Here is a 19,862-nt window from a genome sequence, read left to right as displayed (position 1 = left end):
GCACAAGAGGAAGGCAGCGTGGTCCTTGCAGTGATTTTAGAAAAGAAGCAGGTTAGCAAATGCTGCAAGTGTCAGCTTTAGGCATATGTCCTGCGTTTATTAAAACAAGAGGCGTGGCTACGCAAACCAATCTCCATGGGCAAAGAGTCATTACAGGTAAGAGTCTCAGCTCCTCAAACTGCAAACACCACGTATTCACACCCACTTCTGACGTTTCAGAAGAATTTATGTCCTTCCCCACCCGGCTAACACTTGCATGTATTAATCACTCTTGTTTCCTCCCAGCATCAGCGGCATTCAATCTGAAAGATGAACTTTCATGCTCAAACCTTGCCATCGTTGCGTTCAAAAGCCAATTTGCACCACGTGCTTCTCTCTGTTTCTCTCCAACGTTTTCTGCTGACCATCTTTTTCAAATTGTTCAGATTTTAAAAGGTCTAGTCCTCTGGATTTGGCGTGACAGCACAAGTAGCAAGCAAGAGGACAGGAAATGTTACTAAAGAGCAAGCTCATTAATTGTAAATAAGCTACTCGGAGGGAGACATTTTCCCAAGGCGAAGTCCGTTCCTGGCAATGGAAACGCCTGGGCACCATCGGCACAGGCAGACTGGACCTCTTGGGGCAGAACCCAGATGAGACGCTATTAATCTAAGCGGTTTCATCTCCATGTGTTTTCATGACATTTTTAAAAGAGCATGAAAATAAACCTTTATTTCAGTTAACACCCACCAATATTAAAGATATATGTTCACAGTTTTAGTTCTTGACACAAATGGACTGAAAGAGGCAAATTTACATCTATCAGAACAGCAGACGGACCAATTGCAAGTACAAGCTGTCTTGAAAAATCGGACGTGACATGCCATTCGGGAAACTGCTCTACGCTCTAAAGCGGGAGAAGGGAAAGCTTCCGACCAAGTCCGGCTAGCAGGGCCCCAAACAACTGACTGGCTGGCCCAGAAGTCATCTGGAAAAAAAGCTGAGTGGCAACCGAAACAGCAAACAGACAGTTTGGATAAGGGGAGGAAAGCTTATGTTACAGAGAAAGCTTTTCCGTGTGTTTCTGCGTATCTAGGCATTTGTTTAATGGTGTTATCCAAGGTGTCCCTAACACTAGAACTGCAACACAGTCAACCAAACCACAAAGGGAGAGGGAAGAGGAAGAACTCGGTGCTGGGCCGCCAACAGCCCCACACTGAGCACCTGTGTAAGGCCTGCTTCGAGTCCAGAGAAATCAACCAACAGGTTTTACCATCCGCCGTTTGAAAACTTGCCTCCTTCTCACAGCCCGGAACTTTAAACTATAGGTGAGTGCAGTAAAAAGTCTAATCCAATGGTATTAACAGTGGTTTACAACAAAAACTTTTGTAGAAAATAGTTCAGATAAAGCAAGCCAGCTAAACACCACAGTTAAGGAATTTGATATTTCATATTCAAAGGTCTCCAACACTTTTTGCCTGTCCTGTACAGCTTTTAAAAAAATAGGGCGTTACCTTTTGTTTTCTATCTACCTAGTTAAGAAACTACAAATATGTTATAAGCTGTCCAAAGTGTAAAACATTAAATAAAATGAGAAACCTGTTTCTAGTCTCCTAACAAATGCTGCAGATAAAAACCCTAAGAAACCCTCTTTCTTAGTCATTCTCTCAACTCCTTTTGTGTCCTGAAGTGGTAATCCTGTTCCCAGGGATTAAATTAAACCTACGGCAAATTTCTACGGGGGTAGAAAGGGTTTCTTACAATCGCGCTCTGAAAAACATTCATTTGTCAGCTAGCAATCGGATCTCAAACACTGCACAAATCCAGAACAAAACTTTGACGGGGAGGCTGAGTGTTGGGGTTTTTGTTTTGCATCTTTTTGTGGTACCGCGCACAGACCGCAGTGTCCCCCGTCTGGAACGGTAAACCAAAACTCCCTCCTGCCAGACCCAGCCGAGGCCTGCCGTTGCTTTCTTTGGAAGACCTGCGCTGTCAGAGCAGCGCCGCGGATGCATCAGGAACTGACGTGCTCTTGTCAGCCTGTGCTGCTCAATTCCAAATCCCAGCCAGAGTCCAGCCAGACTCCGCAGCAGCGGCTACCGCCTTCCCCAGCCTCCCGGCTCCAGCAACAGGAAAGGTTACTCCAATCTACAGGATACCCTCTCAAAGAAAAAGCATTGGTAAATTTAAAATCTCCTTTTTTTTTTTTTTTGCCAACAAAGCATCTTGTTCTGTTGAAGGGAGAAGGAGGGAATAAAGGTATAAAGGGTGAGTGAAAGTTGTAACACATTAATTTTAAAAAACTGCTTAGACCAATTATCCACACATCACTGCCGGATCAGTACACAGGTATTGAACTATAAACCAATGTGCTTTGAATCTCTTTCAAGTATCTGGCATCAATTTTGTATAAAGGTTTTGTGTAAACAAACTACCAAACACAGATGAAAAATGACTGTTTTTCCAAGTCTGAAATTAAGCATTAAAACTAAAGTACTCCAGGAGTTAGTATTCCATACAGCACTAACAGTCTGCCAAATTAAAACTTCACATATTCCAAAAGACCATGGGCTGATAAAAATCTGCTAAACAGGAATTAAGGAAACGGAAAGAGTGTTGCAATAATTAAAACCCTGTTTGTAGTTTGGGGAAAAAGTCTAAAATCCTGAATAAAAAAAAAAAAAACACAAATGAAGTGAAAGCTTTTAACTGGTACACACTGTTCACACCTATATTTCAAGTTTGGAAACGCATATTTTCAAGCAGCAATACAAAAAAGTATCCATGAAGAATGCATAATCTCTGAAAAAATTATGAAAACATCCCTGCTACCATTACATTTCTAAATACAAAACTGACTACCATATTGTTGCTTCTGTGTAGCGAGAGAAGTTCATTTTCAAAACAGATAAAATTCAGTCTTTAGGTGTGAATGGTATGAATGACAGTCTCCTCTTTTTTTTTTTTTTTTTTTAAATTTCTTAGTTGTTTAGGATCCTTAAGCATGCAAGCCTCGGAGAGGAAGGCCCGACGAGGGCAGGGTTGGCTTATGACATCCAGTTTAGGACAGAGCTGGGAAAGCCTCTGGGTCATCTACATCAGGAGCAGAAGCACTTGACTGAAAGAGAAACATCAGAAAGTTATTCCTTCCCTCCAGCGGCACCAAGCCCTACCGCGTTTCTAATTCTTCACGCATTACCGAGTCCTTCATTCGCCCGGCAAACAGAGCTGGGCAGTGTGAGACGTTGGCACCGCTTGGCAGTGGGCACATGCTGGGACCCAGCCAGCGGTCACAGGGACAAGGTTAAGCCTCTGTCCCCGTGCACACAGACGGGGTGGCACTTGCATAGAGCAAGGACAGGCAGGGGGACTCCCTGCACCCCAAAGACGGGTGGGAATTCCTCCTTTTTAAAACTACTTTAACCTCAACCCTATTCCACAGGGAAATACTGGGATTCAATGAGGTACACAGTACAGCAGAGTAAGCACTCTAGCGTTGGAAAAATTACTAGAAAAGCAACTTCCCCCCCCACCATGATAAGCAACACTTTTTTATTCCAGGGACCAGAAAGTCTCCTATGCTACTTATTGAATCAAAGCTATTTGAAGAGGCATTATAGGCAAAAAGACCACGTTCGCACATGATTCAAGCATGAGGTTAACAAGTACATCTCTTTTTCCATTCTTAAAGCGATCCCTACATGCAGGCTTATGCTATAACCATCAGTTCTCACTGAGGGACACAACTGAAGTGTTACAGGAAAGGCCTGTTTGTAGCACAAATTAAGTTTCACACGTTTAATTTTTCCCCAGTCACAAACTAGCTGTTGATAAAAAGAATTTTTGTGCCAACCTAGCCCTAGAAATTCATACGTTAACCAAGAATCTCCCCAGCAATTCCCAAATGCGTTTTTTAAAAGGCTCTGCACACCTAAAAACCAATGCTGCAATGAAATGCAGAAGTAATTTAAAATACTCTTCACTTTGTCCATGAGGGACGTGGAAGAGAAGTAGTGCAGGAAGAGCCAGGATAGTGGAATTTCCTGTGAACATACTCATTTATCAAAAGATGTATTTAAACCATTCCAATAGAAGTTGCATCAGCACCTACAGGCAAGACAAAGACACTGCAGAAGTACCCAAACTAGAATTAAAAGGTAATAGCAGGGTCTTAAGCCTATAGCTTTAGTATTTCCAGTTGCTCGTTACACAAAAGCAGAAAGCCAGCCCAAAAAGCCACACCGCTGCAGGAGGGAGTTACAGCCCCTGCAACGGGAGAGCCTTGTGTACAGATAAGGCAAGTGCCAGCAGAGATCACCAACCTGGTTGGGTGTGTGGATCACGTCAAACTCCTTAACCAACTGGAAGGAAAGAAACAAAGTCAACATAAAATAAGCCACAGAAAAGTTTTTAACTACGAGAGCATTCTTGAAGAAGCAAGATGCTACATCAGTGAAACAACTCAGAGCAAACACCACTGCTATTTAATTTCAATTCCTTAAAATTTTCTTATATTAATATCAAGAGAGTTTTCCAACTAATAAGCCTAAAACTTAAAGTGATCCAGTGTAAAAGAGAACACAAAGTCAGTGTCCTAGAAGAGACAAAAGTCTGGTTGACATGAAGAAAGCCACACCACACAGACTGAACACATTTTCTAGTCAGTAACAATTTGATTCGATGCATTTAAGCGGAATAAGTGATCCATATGAAATCAAGTCTTTACTGTAGCTATACTACGATACTTCAGCTTTACACGTTCCCTCCCCAGTTCCATTCAGTACTTTTCCTGAGTATTTCCTTAGGGCTTTAGGACTAGAGAAGGAAAAAAATTACTACAGATTAGAAAAAAAACAACCTAGTAAGAGTCCTATTTCCACATGAAAACCCTAAATTCCTCAAATTCAAGATATAACACGCGGCCGTAAAACCAGTCTTTCACCCCCAACAGGTCATAAAGCAGATACACTGTCCTGACTGTGTCTGAAAATAACCGCTCTAGCACTTGCGGTTTTGCTCTGGCACAAACAGAAGCATCTCACAGTACATTCAGATCTGGCCACGCTGAAGAGTCATTTTTCCGGTTTAGATACAAATATGGACACTTTTTTTTAACCCAACCTACTCCCCACCCTCCCTTTTTTGTGTTTAATAAGAGCACCGCTAAAATATTCATCCTTGTCCTAACAGTAACCTCGTTTAAAAGGAGATCTGTAAGAATAGACACTTTACTTGGTTTTAAAACATGGTGTTTGTTGTCAGGGCAACTCCTCCAGAAATAAGGACGACACCTAAAACTATCTGTATAAAAATCCTAACAAATGAAACTAAACCTCTTCGCAGATGAAAGCTGTAGCTGCTCACCTTGTCAGTTCTGCCTCCACGGCTGGCCCTGCCTCCACGTCCTCGGCCACCCCGTCCCCCTCTGCCACCACGTCCGGGGCGGCCGAGGTCTCCAAAGTTGATCTCCAGCTGGGATGTAATATCATTTGCTGGCTTGCGGAAGTGATGATCCATTACCGAGTCCTCAGCGTGAGCCTGAAATGAGCATTTCTCCATGAGTAAGAAAAGTCACCCAAGAAACGTCATCTTTTTCATCGCTCTTACCACCACAGCATGCGTGTTTACCTCCAAATGCATTCCCAAATTGAGGGCCGATTACCTTGATTGATTCAAGTTAAAAGACAGTGCACAAATTGTTAGGAATCAAGTTATACCACTTGTGCAGATGACAAAACCACATACAGGTAAATCAAGTAAGGGCTTGAGCAAACAAAGGTATTTTGCATTTCCAAGGTAATTCAGGGAAGCTCTGGAGTTCCTTCAGAGGAACACGGTCAGGTTTATCTGAGATGAAGCTATCACCAAGCCAGTACAGAACCTCATTTTCTAGCATTTCTCTTCTTACTTTGTATCCTGAGAAGTCTTCAGCGTCTATCGATTCATTTCATTCTTTTCAAATACTTACTTGGTAACCCATCTTTATTTTGCTCAATGAGTACTTTACACTTTCTCATTTGCTTAGCCCTGTGTAAATATTTAAAACAAGGGAGATGGTAACAATCCCTTATTGATTTGTAATAGCCATAACAAACATCGAATGAGGCATAAACAGTTCAAGCAGAACTTAACTGCAGTAGCCAAAACATTAATGCTGAAACAGAGAACCAGTCTCACCAATTACACTGAAAAATGTGACTCTCCACCACCATCTTTGCCACAATACAATATTCTCTAACAGCCAGCTGGTTTCCAGTGGATTCACAGTGAGAAACTGGAGTCTCCAGGAGCAAGGTATGCACCGAAGAGTTACACCTAACACCATAAATTCCACGCATCTGAGAATTTCAAATTACTACACACTGAACACAAAAAACCCAAGTAAATGTAAAACTGACCCTACTGCATCAGACTAAGGGTTTATCTAGTCCAGCACTCTGCCTCTTCCACAGCCCAATCATCACGTTTTGGAAACATGACATCCAACGCCTTCTTTTCCTGTAAGCCCCTCATTTCTAGCGCAGCAATTTTCAGCTTGCTTGCTTTTTCCTACAGAAGCGCCATGTGCAAGCTTAAGCCTACTGACTATAACTTACTTTTCTGGTGGCATAATTACACAATATGCTGACTTTCAAAGGCAACATGTTGTGCAATTAAGCCCTATACTCTTTAATTACAGTTTGAGGATCCTTTGTAAGGCAGGCAATGGATACACAGAGGTCTGCAGTCAAAAGGCTGAGAGCTGCTTTCAGGGAATCCTTGAGTCAGTCACAAGCGCCATAAAGTCCAGAGCCATAACGAACCTTCTCCCCCAGTAATTTAATTACCCTTTGTCATGCCCAGCTGTATGTTTGGCCGCCATGAGGTCCTGCAGTGGAGGGCACTGCAATTTAATTAGGCACAATGAGAAACACGCCTCCACGCTGCTTTATTTCAAACCTATTTCCCTGGGATGTATTCCATGTAACAACCAGCCCCCCTCCTGCTCTTGATTTTATAGATTTGAATCGTACACCCTTCCCTCAGAGATCTCTCTTCCAAACTTGGGAAGGCAACCTCAACAGTTCTCAGAGAAAACTCATTTCACATCCGGGCCTGACATTACTGAAATGTAAGCACACCAACGATCTGTAAAACAGTACACAATACCTTTTGTTATGGTTTTGATTCCCTTCTTACTACTTGATATTTTATCTACAGTTTTGATAACTGCAAGCTACTGAGATGGTATTTTCAACTTACTGGTACCTAAATGGCATTTTCTTTACTGAGAGGTAGTAACAAGTGGATTTGTACAATTCTGTGTATTTCCTTCCCTACACTGTTATTGCTTAAAAAAAATAAACACTACAGTCTTAACAAAAACATTGTATTTCCCAGCTTAACTTTGGCTTAACCACTAAACCCAACAAATAGCAAATTCTATATATAACCTGATGATTTCTTTATCCAGAGTAACTAAAGCTAATTTAAAATACAAATAAAAGACTTGGCATGTTCTCCTCATCCTCTTCTATCGCAAGAGTCAAAGACATATGGTACAAATTGCTTATTCTGAATCACCTTTGGAAGCATTTAATATATATGTATTGGCAACTCTCAAGAATGCTCTGATCTAATAACGGAGAGCTTCTTGAAGGCATTGCTACACTGATGGGTCCTGAGGAAGGCTGCCAAAAATTAAGAACAAGCTACTAACAGGAAGGGAGCCAAAGCAGACAGCAAGATATGGAAAAACAGCAGCAACAACAAAAAATAAAGACTCATGATAGAAGCATTTACGATAGGGTTTGAATTCAGCTCAGTTAGGAGCAAGGGTACTAATTACGAAGGGTCCTATATGGTGCACAGTTAGACAACAGGCATGGACAGAAGAGCTCCAGATTGTATCTACTTGTACTCCCTATTTTTGTGACTTCTTAATATCCAGACCTTCATTTCAGAAGGGGCTCATATCAAAACACAGGTATTACCAGTTAGATATAAAGGATCAGTACCTCATTTGACTCCAGCAGACTCCCCTGCATTTCTGTCATCGCCTTTGTCTGATGAAAGTTGCGTGTCCACGCCAAAGTGACAAAAGGAACAAAGGGAGAAAACAAAAGGAAGAAATGAGACTCAACTACATACAGAAACAACAGGTAATAAGGTCACATGAACTTGCCAGATACAGATGTCACTGAGCACACGAAGCAGCAAAAGGATGAGATCAACAGCTGTGCAAGCATCCAGAAAGACTAGAAGATGGACTATACCACAGGCGTGGAGACAAGAGAAATCTCAGATCGATACCAGAAGAGTTTAATGCACGCTGCTGGAAACTCTAGCAGAGATCAGGCATGCAAGCTGATCTCTCGCACAGGCACACTGCGTACAGAACGAGACAGGTAAGAGGGTGGGATGTTTAAAATTACTGTTAATGAGAAAAGCTTTCTGCATAGCCTCAATTCAAGAGTTATTCCTCCAAGTTTTGAGAAGATGGACTATTATTTTCCAAAACCTATTTCTCAAGTCTCCCATTGCAACCTCCTCTAAGGAAGCGATTAGATTAGCAAGAAAGTTTGAAGGCACAGGAAAGGGGGACGGCACAGCACAGCAGACACATGGAGTAGGAACTGATCTACTGGTGCATCAGTCTTTCCAGGAGACTTGCATCCAACTTTTAAAACAAATCTTAAGGCCTCTCCAAAACGCAACTCCTTCCCATTTTTTGCTCAGCTGCACCAGCAGAACTGAAAAGACTCAAGCCACTAAACCAGCTGCAGAGAAGGAAAAACAAGGATCTCTATTCTATGGTCTAACCCCATCTCCTGGAAAGAGTCTCATTAGATGAGGGCTGCCAATACACGTGGATTTCAGATTAAACCAGCAAGAATCTGAGACAGTATTAAGAGTTCATTTTATACAATGTACCACTTCCTAGTAATTGCACAACAAATGTGAAAGAGAGGAAAGACCTCAGATAGGGTCAAGCGTTTCACCCCTCAGTGAAGAACGCGAGGAAGAGGAGGACAGCTCTTTCATAAGACTAAGGCAGATGAACAGTACTAGATCCTCATACTCCTTTTCCCCACAGACTCCTAGGACATTCTCCCAGTAGTTTTCAAGCTACAGGAATGATGGCAGTCATCACAACGCTTCAATCCAAATTTCTGAGAAAATCTACCGGGGCACATTCTGATTTTTCAGCTGTAAGAGTACAGAAGATTTAGGACCAAAACCCAGAATTTACCTACAAACCCAAGTCACTTCCACACATCAACTCCCTTCTTATCCATAGGAATCACAAAAACCTTACATCAACCTTCATGTCACGACTCACAAGCATGTCCAAGAAGATAACGAGATAAAGAAAAGCAGGTGATCAGTAGGTTTTGTTCATAACTTCTAAATATTCCACCTTCTAAACCTGCTAACAAAGGAGCTGCAGTGAAGGCTTTCCTAACGCCTCTATTATAGGGCTATTCTGCTGTAAAACTTAGCAAAAAACCCCATGCTGCTTCCCACGGGATCAGTGAACAATGAGTAAGTGAAATGGGGAGAGACACCTGCTGGACATACAATAAAAGTAGGCTAAAAGCATCTACATTTAAAGGCAATTTTGTTAGTATGTCACTTCTGTGCTTATACGGCAAGGCCCTGTTAACTTCTTTTCATGTGATAGTGTTAAAAATATCTGACTCATTTCTTTTAAGAGAAGTTCACTGAAAACACCTCTCCAATAGAACATTCTACTAATTATGTCATTCTTCCATAAGAGTAATTTGATTAGCTATTGTCATTAGTTTTGTTTTGTTTTTTTCTGAGTTAAGTACCAATTTAATTTTTCAAGTGGAAAATACAGTATGGATCTTTCTAGCTTGTAAATTTGCCAGTGTTAGGTTGATGGTTGGACTAGATGATCTGAAAGGTCCCTTCCAACCTAGACAATCCTGCAATTCTAAATTACTCAAGACTACCACCATCTTATTATACTACCATACATGCAGATATCTTAAAAAAGACTAACTTCATCTGATTATATGTCACATAAAACTGCTTTGGAGAGACTAGGGCTTGGGGGTATTTGCTGACACACCTTCAGGACTACAGGTTCAGTAAATCTTGGTGAAGTACATAAATACTTCTGTTTAAACATACTCTTAATATACAGCAACATTAACTCAGTTTCCCTTTTCTACACAAGCCAGAAAAAACAGTATTTAATGAACACTTCAAACACTGAACAGCTTAAGGTAAATAAAAAGATACACAATCATTTAAAGAACTGAACTACTTTGCACAGCAAGAAAAGAAAACAGCATGACTGTGGCAAAGCCAAACTCATTCTGAGTTCAGTGAGATTAGAGACGGAGTTTTCATTGGAAAGCACGGACTAGCACCTCCCCATCTGTATTAAGTCCCCAGCTCACAAGAAAACACTGACAAGGGGTGAAATAGCAGAAATACATACTAGAAGACCAAGCAGAATATTACATACTAGCTAGTTACTTCAAAGGGTGTCAGAACCATCTGGTATACAAAGTTGCAGACCACCAATAGCTCCAAGCAGGCCACTTAAGATATTAGTGTTAAAAACCAAGATTAAAAACCAAGATTAATGCAGCCCTGCATTAGAAAACAGAGGTCTCAGCACTTTGCTCCCTTCTGAAGTGAAAGAGTACGTCGCTTCTTGCCACCATCACTATCTTGGAACAGAATAATTAAATTTTTGCAATGACTGAAGTGAGTATGCTTGAGAAACTGCAATTTTAAAATAATTCTACAGCAACTATGTCGAGTATCACTGAAGCATACACATGTATTTCACCTGGTTTCTCAAAAGCTTCAAGGATGGTTGTCTATATAATATTACAAAATGAGAAGATACCTATGTTACAACCTTAAGATACACAGCTTAGGTATTAACGTGTCTGAGGCACGACCAACGTTTCTTCAATCTTACACCATGTTTAGCAAGCACCATAAATCTGCATCCTGCACAAGAATAGCAAAGATGCTAAATAACATAAGCTTTATTTAAAAAAGCAAAGAAATGAATTTGATATTGACAAACTACTTCTGCAATGCTCACCAAGAGACAGTCCTTACGAAGTTACTGCCCAGCTGCAGCAGTATTCCATGCTCAGGACTAGATTGTATCAAAATATACACCAGCCTAAGGGTACAGATCAACTGCTACAACTAACCACAGTTAAGAATGGCTACTTATGCTACTGCATAACTTCAGTTTTATGAAGAGAAACGTTCCCACTTTATAAATCTTTAGATATAGGTCAGCATCTCAAAGAATGGAGCTTCCACTTCAAGAAATGCATATCAATAGAAAAACCTATACAATCTGGATACCAGCAAGTATTGAAAATCACTTTACCTCCTCGCTCTTTGACTTGTGAAGAACAAATCCTTTTTTCCACTGCCCATCAGCACCCTCATTTGGTTTACGGATGTTGAACTCGACTTTTGCACGATCCTTACTTTGAATAGCTTTCCACTCATCCAGGGTCATTTCCTTAGGACCTTCTTCCTTAACTTCTTCAACCTCATTCTCTCTGTAGTAAATTCATGGATATTATGATCATGACTTAGAACTCACATTCTAGATACAACAAATTCAGAAACGGTTGTTAATCAGCACCAGATTATAAAAAAGTTTGTCAAGTATTTAGCAGTTAAGAGGCATATATAAAACCCCCCTCAATTCCACCACTCAAAGTACACATGAAAACTCATCTCCTTTAGCCAGAGAGCCAAAAAAAGTCACAGCCAGACACCTTTAAGCAAGTAAATGGTGAGCTGAGCGTAGCAAACTGTTAAGATTAAAACTGAACCATGCTGTCTATTCTCCACATTAACAACATTTTTTACAGATACAAAAGCCTAATTTCTGCAATGGACTTGTTTGGAGCTTCCACCCCCGACCTTTTGAGATACCTCTCTCCCAAAGGTTCAAGTTAAGGCAGTGAAGGAGAGCTTGTTCTTACCACAATTTTCAAACTTGTTAGTTTTTTAAAAAACAGAATTTAATCAGCTTTGGATACTCTGCTTCCTTTATTGAACCAAGGACAATTATTAGTGTCCCAGCTAACTGAAACAATTTTTACTTTTGGCTAACTTGAAAAAACAACAGCATACAACTGAGTTGCTTGTGCGATGTATCGCCTCACTGTAAAGAACCACTGTGCTCAGTAACAGATCATGTTCCAACCACACAGGCAGTCAATCCTTTAGTCATTCTTCAGTGTGTTTATGCAACTAAATTTCTGATTTATAGAAAAATAGTGCCACATATGTGCAGCAAACAGATCACGAAAGCCTCAACTTAAGAAAAAACGTCTTCATTTTATAGCCATGAATTTTGATGTAATAATGCAGAAGTTATACACCAAAATTACCGTGTTTCTTTTTTTTTTTCCCCTCATTCTGTAGGACAGAATGATTTTACATGGTATATATTCAGAAGCACTTTTTTTTTCCTTCAAGGCAAAGATATTACCCTTTGGCATTCTGCACATTTTACTGCAGTAAAACATCTTACAGTTCTGCTGAAACATTTAGGTTAAAGATCCACTCCAAACTAGCCAACCTGAAAACTAACCCATGTAAAGATGTTTTTCTATAAAACTCACGGATTACAACAGATGTGTTATGCTTGAAACTGGGAAGAGTACACATTTCTGCAGATTCGAGGAAGAAGATAAAAAACAGAAGTAGCCTGCAGAATTTTGCAGATAACTGATCTCCACACAGACAGGTCAGTATCTGGTCAAGCACCGGATAATAAAGACTAATAAAAATTCAGGAAATGCTGCAGACACAGCAAATTTAATATATCCAGATTTCCAATACATACAATTTTTCTAAGGACCAGCTAGCTTGCATTTTCTGACCAATGCTCAAGCTGTGATTCCTGAATTCTCACACTGCTTCTGCATAGAAGATGACCTTAACCTTGGAGAAGTAACAGCACTTAGTCTTTTCAGGTAAACTAAATCCATTTTTCATTCTCTACGCAGTAATTGTACCCTCTTTACCACTAACCAAAGTTATTAATGAGGAATCAAGCTATAGCAAACTCCATGTTAGAAATCCTATGCAAACAAGTATGTCAAATTTCTATCTTATCTATTTGCCACTTTTTCAATCTACCATAAAGCACATTTCTCCTTAAAATACACGTTATCCTACTACTCTACCATAAAAATTTGTATCATGTTTTAACACCAACGGTGAGTACCACTACTGCTCATTCTGCTTCTCTAGTTACTCTATTTCATTTATCCAGTCACTGGTTTCTTCTGTAACAGTGGCCAAACAATCAAGTTAACTTTGAAAATTGCCTGCATACATGGAAGGCGCAGAACAAGAGAGATACCACCCTTCCTCTACGGGCTAGTCACAGTCTCAAGAGTTGTTTTCAAAAACAGAATTTGAAAAAAATTACCTTCCACTGGCAGAAGACCATTTTGTCCCTTTCGTTTGTTGGTTTCTACCTAGTTACCAGCACAGATGCTTTTGGATTTGGTACTTATGAGCTGCAATCCCGAGACCCTAAGCGTATTAGAACTGATTATTAATAACTAAATCTGAAAGTGACCTAAGAGCCTGCACGACACTAATGAATGGTTTCAAGATAACAATTTTTAGACATGGAGTTTTTAAAGAGACAGTCTTTCAGCAGCACTGTGGATAATTTCATATCTACTGAAGAAAATACAATCTGAGTTTGCAGTAGGAATAATTATCAGAGGTTAAAGGCAAAGTCATGCTACCTCTGGAACAATCAAAGAACATGAAGAGGGGTGGCACTCACTTATTTTCAGAATCAGCAGGCGGATGTTCCTCTCCCTCTGGCGTTTCCTCAGTTACAGCCGACTGATCCAATTCACTGCAATTACATAATGTTTGGAGTTTTGTTTTTTAAAGGTTCATCCCCATTTAAAGCTACATAAGATGAATGACTAAGTTCTATAGTGGATTTACACAACCCAGTCTTCTTTAAAAAGAGCCATTTCATTACGGATTGGTGCTCCCTGTGCCTTTTAATTCCATGCTTTCCACCTTCCTCATTGTTTCCCCAATGCTCACTAGTACCCCTTCCAAGAGCGTCCCACTGTACCTCAACACAAAACGGACTTGGCTATTAAAAATATTGTTTTCAGTGTAATACTTCTAAAAAAGCATGCTTAACCTGATCAAAATTGTTAAAATTAAATTGATTTTTTTAATGTTCAAAAACCAGAACAAGACACACAACCCCCCCACCCCACCTCCCATTCCAAACTTCCCCAAAATTCTGTCTTTAACAGTGAAGCCATCTGTTACGCTACAAGAAATCGTTAATTTTCTAAATTCTGCAAAAGCTTCTTTAATAGCATAGCAAAAATTATCAAAAATCAAAGGCAAAAAAGGCAGCTAAATCTTTGTATTTTGCAAGCCGTAAGAATTAAGATTTATTAACATTCTGCTAGTCATAGTTTTCTAAGCAATTACAGATTACTAACGTTAGCTCGTCTTTGACGGTTCCCCAGTTGTGTGATCCACTGCCACCACGCTTGTCCTCATGCTTTAGGCCGCTGAAATGTGAATGTGAAACAGAACTAACAAAACTGAGTTAACATTATAGTGTCCAGATACAGAAATTCAAAAGCAAATTTTTAAAACATGTATTAATTGTAAAGAATAGCCAAAAAACAATAGAAAAAGTTAAAGACTTACGATCTATCGCTGCCACTGTGTCTGTCAAATTCACGTTTGCCACGGGAGTCAAACCCATCTCCTCTGCCCATTCCACGGCCGCGTCCACGTCCTCTTCCAAGTCCACCACGTCCACGCATAGGTCGGTCAAGAATGGGTCTAGCATGGAACAGCCAAACTTGAATATTTCACCTCCAAAGATTTACAGCATGGCTTTTCAGATTTTCTTTTTCTCTTTTGCAAATTTTATTTACTTACTTCTCCTTTGATAACTAGTGTTTGTAACTGTGTCAAGGCTCTAATTTCAATGCCAAACCATTACACTGAAAAAACTCCACATATATAATGCCTGCATTTTAGAATTTGGAAACAAATGCTCAGAAGGGCTAATGTTTGTTTGCACCTTCTGGCACTATATTCCAAAATTCAGTGTTTGGACTGTGTTACATAACACAACTTACTTCTTTTAAAAGGATTTTAATGTTGGCTACTAAAATTTTAATATTTGAACATTACTTCCAGAACACTTGAATTCGGGGTCCCTCATGATACTCAAGACACTTTAAATCTTGCCTAGGTGCAAGATGGCTTCACCGCTTCCAGATGTGAAGTCACTGCAGCCAAGGTGTAAACACCTGCACGGACAAACTTTTATTGGCTTGAAGTCAGCTATATGGATTTCAACAACAGATCTAACAGCAAACAAACCTCATCCTGCAGGCAATGGCTATACTTGAGTCCCCTTCCTGAGCTACCTCCTACGGATCAAGAGATATAGTGGATATCTTACTGATTTAAACCATATTTTCAGCTAAACCAATGGAACTGTTCATGTTAGATCACTCCTGGTCAAACTTGTAATCAAAATCACGCAAAAAGAAAAGTGTTATATTCTGCACAACGTATACTATTCTTGTGACTGACAATTTAATTCAATCAATTTCATTTTGATTCAATCAGCTTTTTTAAAAAAAAAAAAAACAAACAAAAAACAGCAAAAGGCAGAACAGCCCCTTCCTATCTAAACTAGGAAAAGTTGTCAGACAAGACAAAATTCTTACTTGTCAACAGAAAATTCTCCTCCTTCGCCTTTCTCATCAGCAGGTTTATCAAAGCGGCGCTCACGAGGAGGTCGTCTCTCCGGTCTCCTGTCAATAGGCTTGCCTTCTCCCTGCTGTTGCTGCTGCTGCTGCTGATCAGGCCTCCTGCCAATACGTCTTATCCCTGAAACATTAGGCAAAACAAATCAACGGAACGTGGAGCGGCTCCAGGAGAGATACTGACTCTAACACCGTAAAACAATATTGAAGGCAAGGTGGAATTAAAGTTTTTCTTCTAGCCTTGGGACTAGATAATCTGAGAAACTATACTTTTATACAAAAGTCAATGTAGATCATTTGACTATTCTCATTCACATTTTTACACAGCATTAATACTGTAGGACACAAAAGTTGTCAGACCGCACAATGCATTAGTAATCCATGTTAAAATGACAGGGTTCAGCTTTCAAAGAAGGATCAAGGTAAGCAAGATTTTTTTTTTTCTCTGAAAGGTGCTTTAAAAACAAGTGGTTTTTATTTTGATGCACACCAAAACGAAGTCAGCCTCACCACGCTGGACCCAAGTCCCTACGACAGCCACCATGCTTCATCCCACCGCGCTCTTCTTGGGAAGTTTGTTTGGCCAGCAGTACGACCCGGGGCCACCCTCACCCAGGCAGGTGTCACCTGTACCCCGATGAGCAGGCAGCCCAGGATGGCAGCTATTGGTCAGTGACTAAACGGTGTGTTCATCCACACCAGTCCTCCCAGTCCAATACACGCTCCTTGACAATGGCTCACCTCGTTGTGTACTTACTTAAAATAGCTTAAGAATACACTGTGCCACTGAACAGGCTGGCCTTCTTCCCGCCCTCTCTATGCCTTCTGAAAGTTGTTTTTTTTAAATAATAACTCCACACGGGCATTATATTCTTCCATAAGACATCTTAAGGATCTTAAATACAGGGCCCATTTACGCTTCTTTAGAAAGATCTGGATAAACACATTACTCCTTTGTTATATTATTTTATTGCCAAAATGTTTAGGGAAAAAACACTAAAGCTGACTTAAGAAAATTTGGATTATCTTTTAAATTAAAAGCTGCCAATTTTTGAATTTTTTTAAAAGAAGTTCCTGCCTAACAAGCAATGTCACATTTGGGTGGGGCTAAAGAAGCTACAGTTGTAATGATATCCAAGCCAACACACCCAAATGAACAACGTCTCCTTACCTTACAAGCTGTATTTAACATGAAGTTTGCATGACATACATTGCTTGCTAAATAATCCTTACTCCCTGAGGAAACACAGGGGTTAAACTCACTCACATTGACTTTGAAAAGGACTCAGGACTCTCAAAGTAAGGACGACCATTTTTTTTTTAAAGAGGTTTTAAGAGGTAAAGCAAACAGGCCAGTGTGACAGAGGAGGTATGCTGCAGAACTGGAATGAATAATCCACAGCTTTTGAATTTCGAGTTCAACACCTCGTGCTCAGAAAAACCTGGTTCCTGGTGAAGCCTAACCAAAAATACAAGTTATTTCTTTTTCTTAGCATCACAAAGCTTTGAACTGGTAATTCACCAGTCAAATGATTTGCACTTCTACACAGTAGTGGAATAGTTTTAAACTGCAATATTCATAGTATGCATGTGCCAACAAACCCCATTGATACCATGGCATCAAAAGCCTTTACAATGTTAGAAATACCATCCCCCCAAAGAAAATAGATGTTTTCAAAGTGGAAAGTGACTTTGTTTACTACAGTGCTCCATACACACAGCTATAAAAGTAGGTCTGCCTTTCTCTGTTTCACTACTATAATAAGCCACGAAATACTTTTTTCATAGCAAGCAGTGCTTGTTCTTCAAAACGAATGTGAAAATCAGGAGGTAAACACAACTGCTAGCCCTACCAAAACCCCTCGCGTTCTCTTGTGTTGGCCAAAGACACTGCCCACGTTTCAGGCGTACCTCATGAGGGACACCACCACGATTCTGTCTCTGACTAATATTTCCAGAGGACACCGGCTTAACAAATCGCCACTTGGGACAAGTTATTGCATTCTACCAAGGGAAAAGCTCTCAAGCGTTAAAGTCCAAAAAATCCGTAAAGCAAAACGTTTTCTTTCTTAAAAAGCATAAAACGTGGCGGAGAATCATTTTGCAACACGCGCTGCAGTAAATGCTGAAGTATTAAGACACTTTCATGTAGCACTGCCCTCTTCGGAACTGGCCGCGTTTCTGAAAAGATCGTTCAGAATCAAACTGTAGCTGGCAAGCGACTCCCTCACCCGCAAGTCAAATGCTGTCACCACGCTTTGATGCATTTCAAGGATTCCAATTTAATCAGAGTTCTGACCAATTTGACATGTGCTGAAGTTCGTGCACGGTACAACTGCCTGCCACAGGACGACATGTGCGTCCTACTAATTACTTTGCCCAGAGCATATTCGTTTCACCTATTTATACTTTGATTTCTTTTTTTCAACAAAGTTTCCCATGTGGGATGTCTTATGGGTTTACACAAACGCGGCTGAGAATTCACACAACCTATTATTAAAATACATACGTGATTCCTATCACGGAATGGTTTGGGTTGGAAGAAACCTTAAAGATCATCTAGTTCCAACCCCCTGCCCTGGGCAGGGACACCTCCCACCAGCCCAGGTTGCTCCAAGCCCCGGCCAACCTGGCCTTGAACCCCTCCAGGGATGGGGCAGCCACAGCTTCTCTGGGCAACCTGGGCCAGGGGCTCAGCACCGTTCCCTTGAAAAACGACCCACGCGAACTGTGAAAAGCCCCGGGACCGCCCGACACCCTGTCAGACCCGTCCGGCCGCCCCAAACACGATTTCAGTTTAGGCTGGGGCGCTGGGATTTCACGTTCCCGCTCTCCGGCGGGCAGCCCTCCCTCCGCCGTGCCCCGGACACCCCCGGAGGCCGCTCCCGGGCACCCCGGGCAGGCCCGACTCCATTTTGCGCGGGCCGGGCGGCGGGGACACGTGCGGCCGCTCCTCCCGGAGCCCCGCCGCCTCCCGGGGCCTCCTCCCGCCATGCGCTCCCGCACGTGGGTGCGAGGCCCGGGGCCGCCGCCACCGCCGCCTCGGCCCTGCCCGGGGCCTTCCCGCCGCCGCCTCCTTTGTGCGCGGCGGGGCGAGGGGCGGCCCCTCGGCGGGGCCGGGCCCGGCGGCCCCCGGCCCCCTCCCCTCCGTCCCCCGCCGCCCCGCTCACCCTCCTTCCGCAGCGGGGCTCCGGGCTGGCCGCTGCCCTCCTCCCGGCGGTCCCCGGCGGAGGCAGCGAAGGGGGGCAGCGGGTTCTTGCGCTCCTTCTGGGACTCCCTGCGCAGCTGCTTGGCCGCGCTGCCGACGCCGCCGCCGGCGCCCGCCTGGCCTGGGCCGCCGCCTCCAGCCCCGCCGGAGGAGTTGGTCTGGGCGCCCGCCGGGCCGCCGCGGGCCCCGCCGCCCCCCTGGCTCCCGCCGCCGCCGCCGCTCTCTTTCCTCCGGGTCTCGGCCGCCCGCAGCACCTCGAAGGGGTCGGACTCGTCATCAAAGAGCTGGTCGAAGCGGTTGGTGACGACGCAGCCAAAGCCCTCCTGCAGGTGTCCGGGCATGATGGGCCCCCGTCGGCGGGATCCTCCTCCGATGCTGCCGGGCCCCCCGCGCCCTGCTCGCTGCCGCACAAGATGGCCGGCCCCGAAGAGACCCGCTTCTCTTCCGGCGCCGGCCACATCCGGGCACCTCACACCCCCCCCTCCCCTCCCTCCGCGCGGGGCACGATGGGAACAGTAGGCGGCCGCCGCCCGCCGCCGCCCGCACCCGCCCGCCGGACTACAACTCCCGGCATGCCTCGCGCCGCCATTGTGTGCGGCCGCCATCGCCGCCGCCCCGGCTGGCCGCCCGGGGGGTGCCCGGGGCCCTGGAGAGGGTTTGCCGGCAGCGGTGACATCAATCCTGACGCCATGAGACTCTGGGTTGTTTGGGGTATTTTTTTTAAGCGTCTTTCTGAAGCCTGTCGGCAGGCGCCATTCGCCGCCGTTCCCGCTCGTTCTCCTCAGGAGGAGGCGGGCGCCTGGCCTGTGGGGGCGGCACGGCCTGCTCGTCCCGGCTCTCCTTCGGGGAGAAACTGGTCAGCTCAAGGGTACGCTGAG

The 19,862-nt window shown here is 42.9% G+C and overlaps 1 protein-coding gene across 5 annotated transcripts; it reads right to left on the bottom strand.

Moving 5' to 3' along the window:
• Positions 1-71: 71 nt before the first annotated feature.
• Positions 72-19,460, bottom strand: SERBP1 (SERPINE1 mRNA binding protein 1). 5 transcript variants are annotated; one of them, XM_063345185.1, is made up of 10 exons: positions 18,947-19,460; positions 15,738-15,900; positions 14,698-14,835; positions 14,484-14,579; positions 13,793-13,867; positions 11,354-11,531; positions 7,977-8,024; positions 5,344-5,517; positions 4,302-4,340; positions 72-3,097 (listed from the first exon to the last, which is right to left on the bottom strand). In XM_063345185.1, exons 1-10 carry the CDS (start codon positions 19,323-19,325, stop codon positions 3,041-3,043), a joined length of 1,347 nt encoding a protein of 448 aa, XP_063201255.1. In that variant the 5' UTR covers positions 19,326-19,460; the 3' UTR covers positions 72-3,040. The 5 variants fall into 5 exon arrangements, with proteins under 5 accessions (XP_063201255.1, XP_063201256.1, XP_063201257.1 ...); XM_063345186.1 differs by having other exon boundaries at positions 14,484-14,555; XM_063345187.1 differs by lacking the exon at positions 7,977-8,024.
• Positions 19,461-19,862: the final 402 nt, after the last annotated feature.

Source organism: Chroicocephalus ridibundus, chromosome 8 (assembly GCF_963924245.1).
Source record: "Chroicocephalus ridibundus chromosome 8, bChrRid1.1, whole genome shotgun sequence".
Classification (NCBI taxonomy): domain Eukaryota; kingdom Metazoa; phylum Chordata; class Aves; order Charadriiformes; family Laridae; genus Chroicocephalus; species Chroicocephalus ridibundus.
This window is presented reverse-complemented; position numbering and strand designations above follow the sequence as displayed.

Excerpts from the sequence above, each read along its gene's own strand:
- SERBP1 (XM_063345185.1), bottom strand. The coding sequence starts at position 19,325 with ATGCCCGGACACCTGCAGGAGGGCTTTGGCTGCGTCGTCACCAACCGC. Across the intron at positions 14,580-14,697 it reads CACAGTGGCAGCGATAGATC|TTCTGTTTCACATTCACATT; the intron begins GTAAGTCTTTAA and ends CAGTTTTGTTAG. Across the intron at positions 4,341-5,343 it reads GTGGAGGCAGAACTGACAAG|TTGGTTAAGGAGTTTGACGT; the intron begins GTGAGCAGCTAC and ends CTTTCCTTCCAG.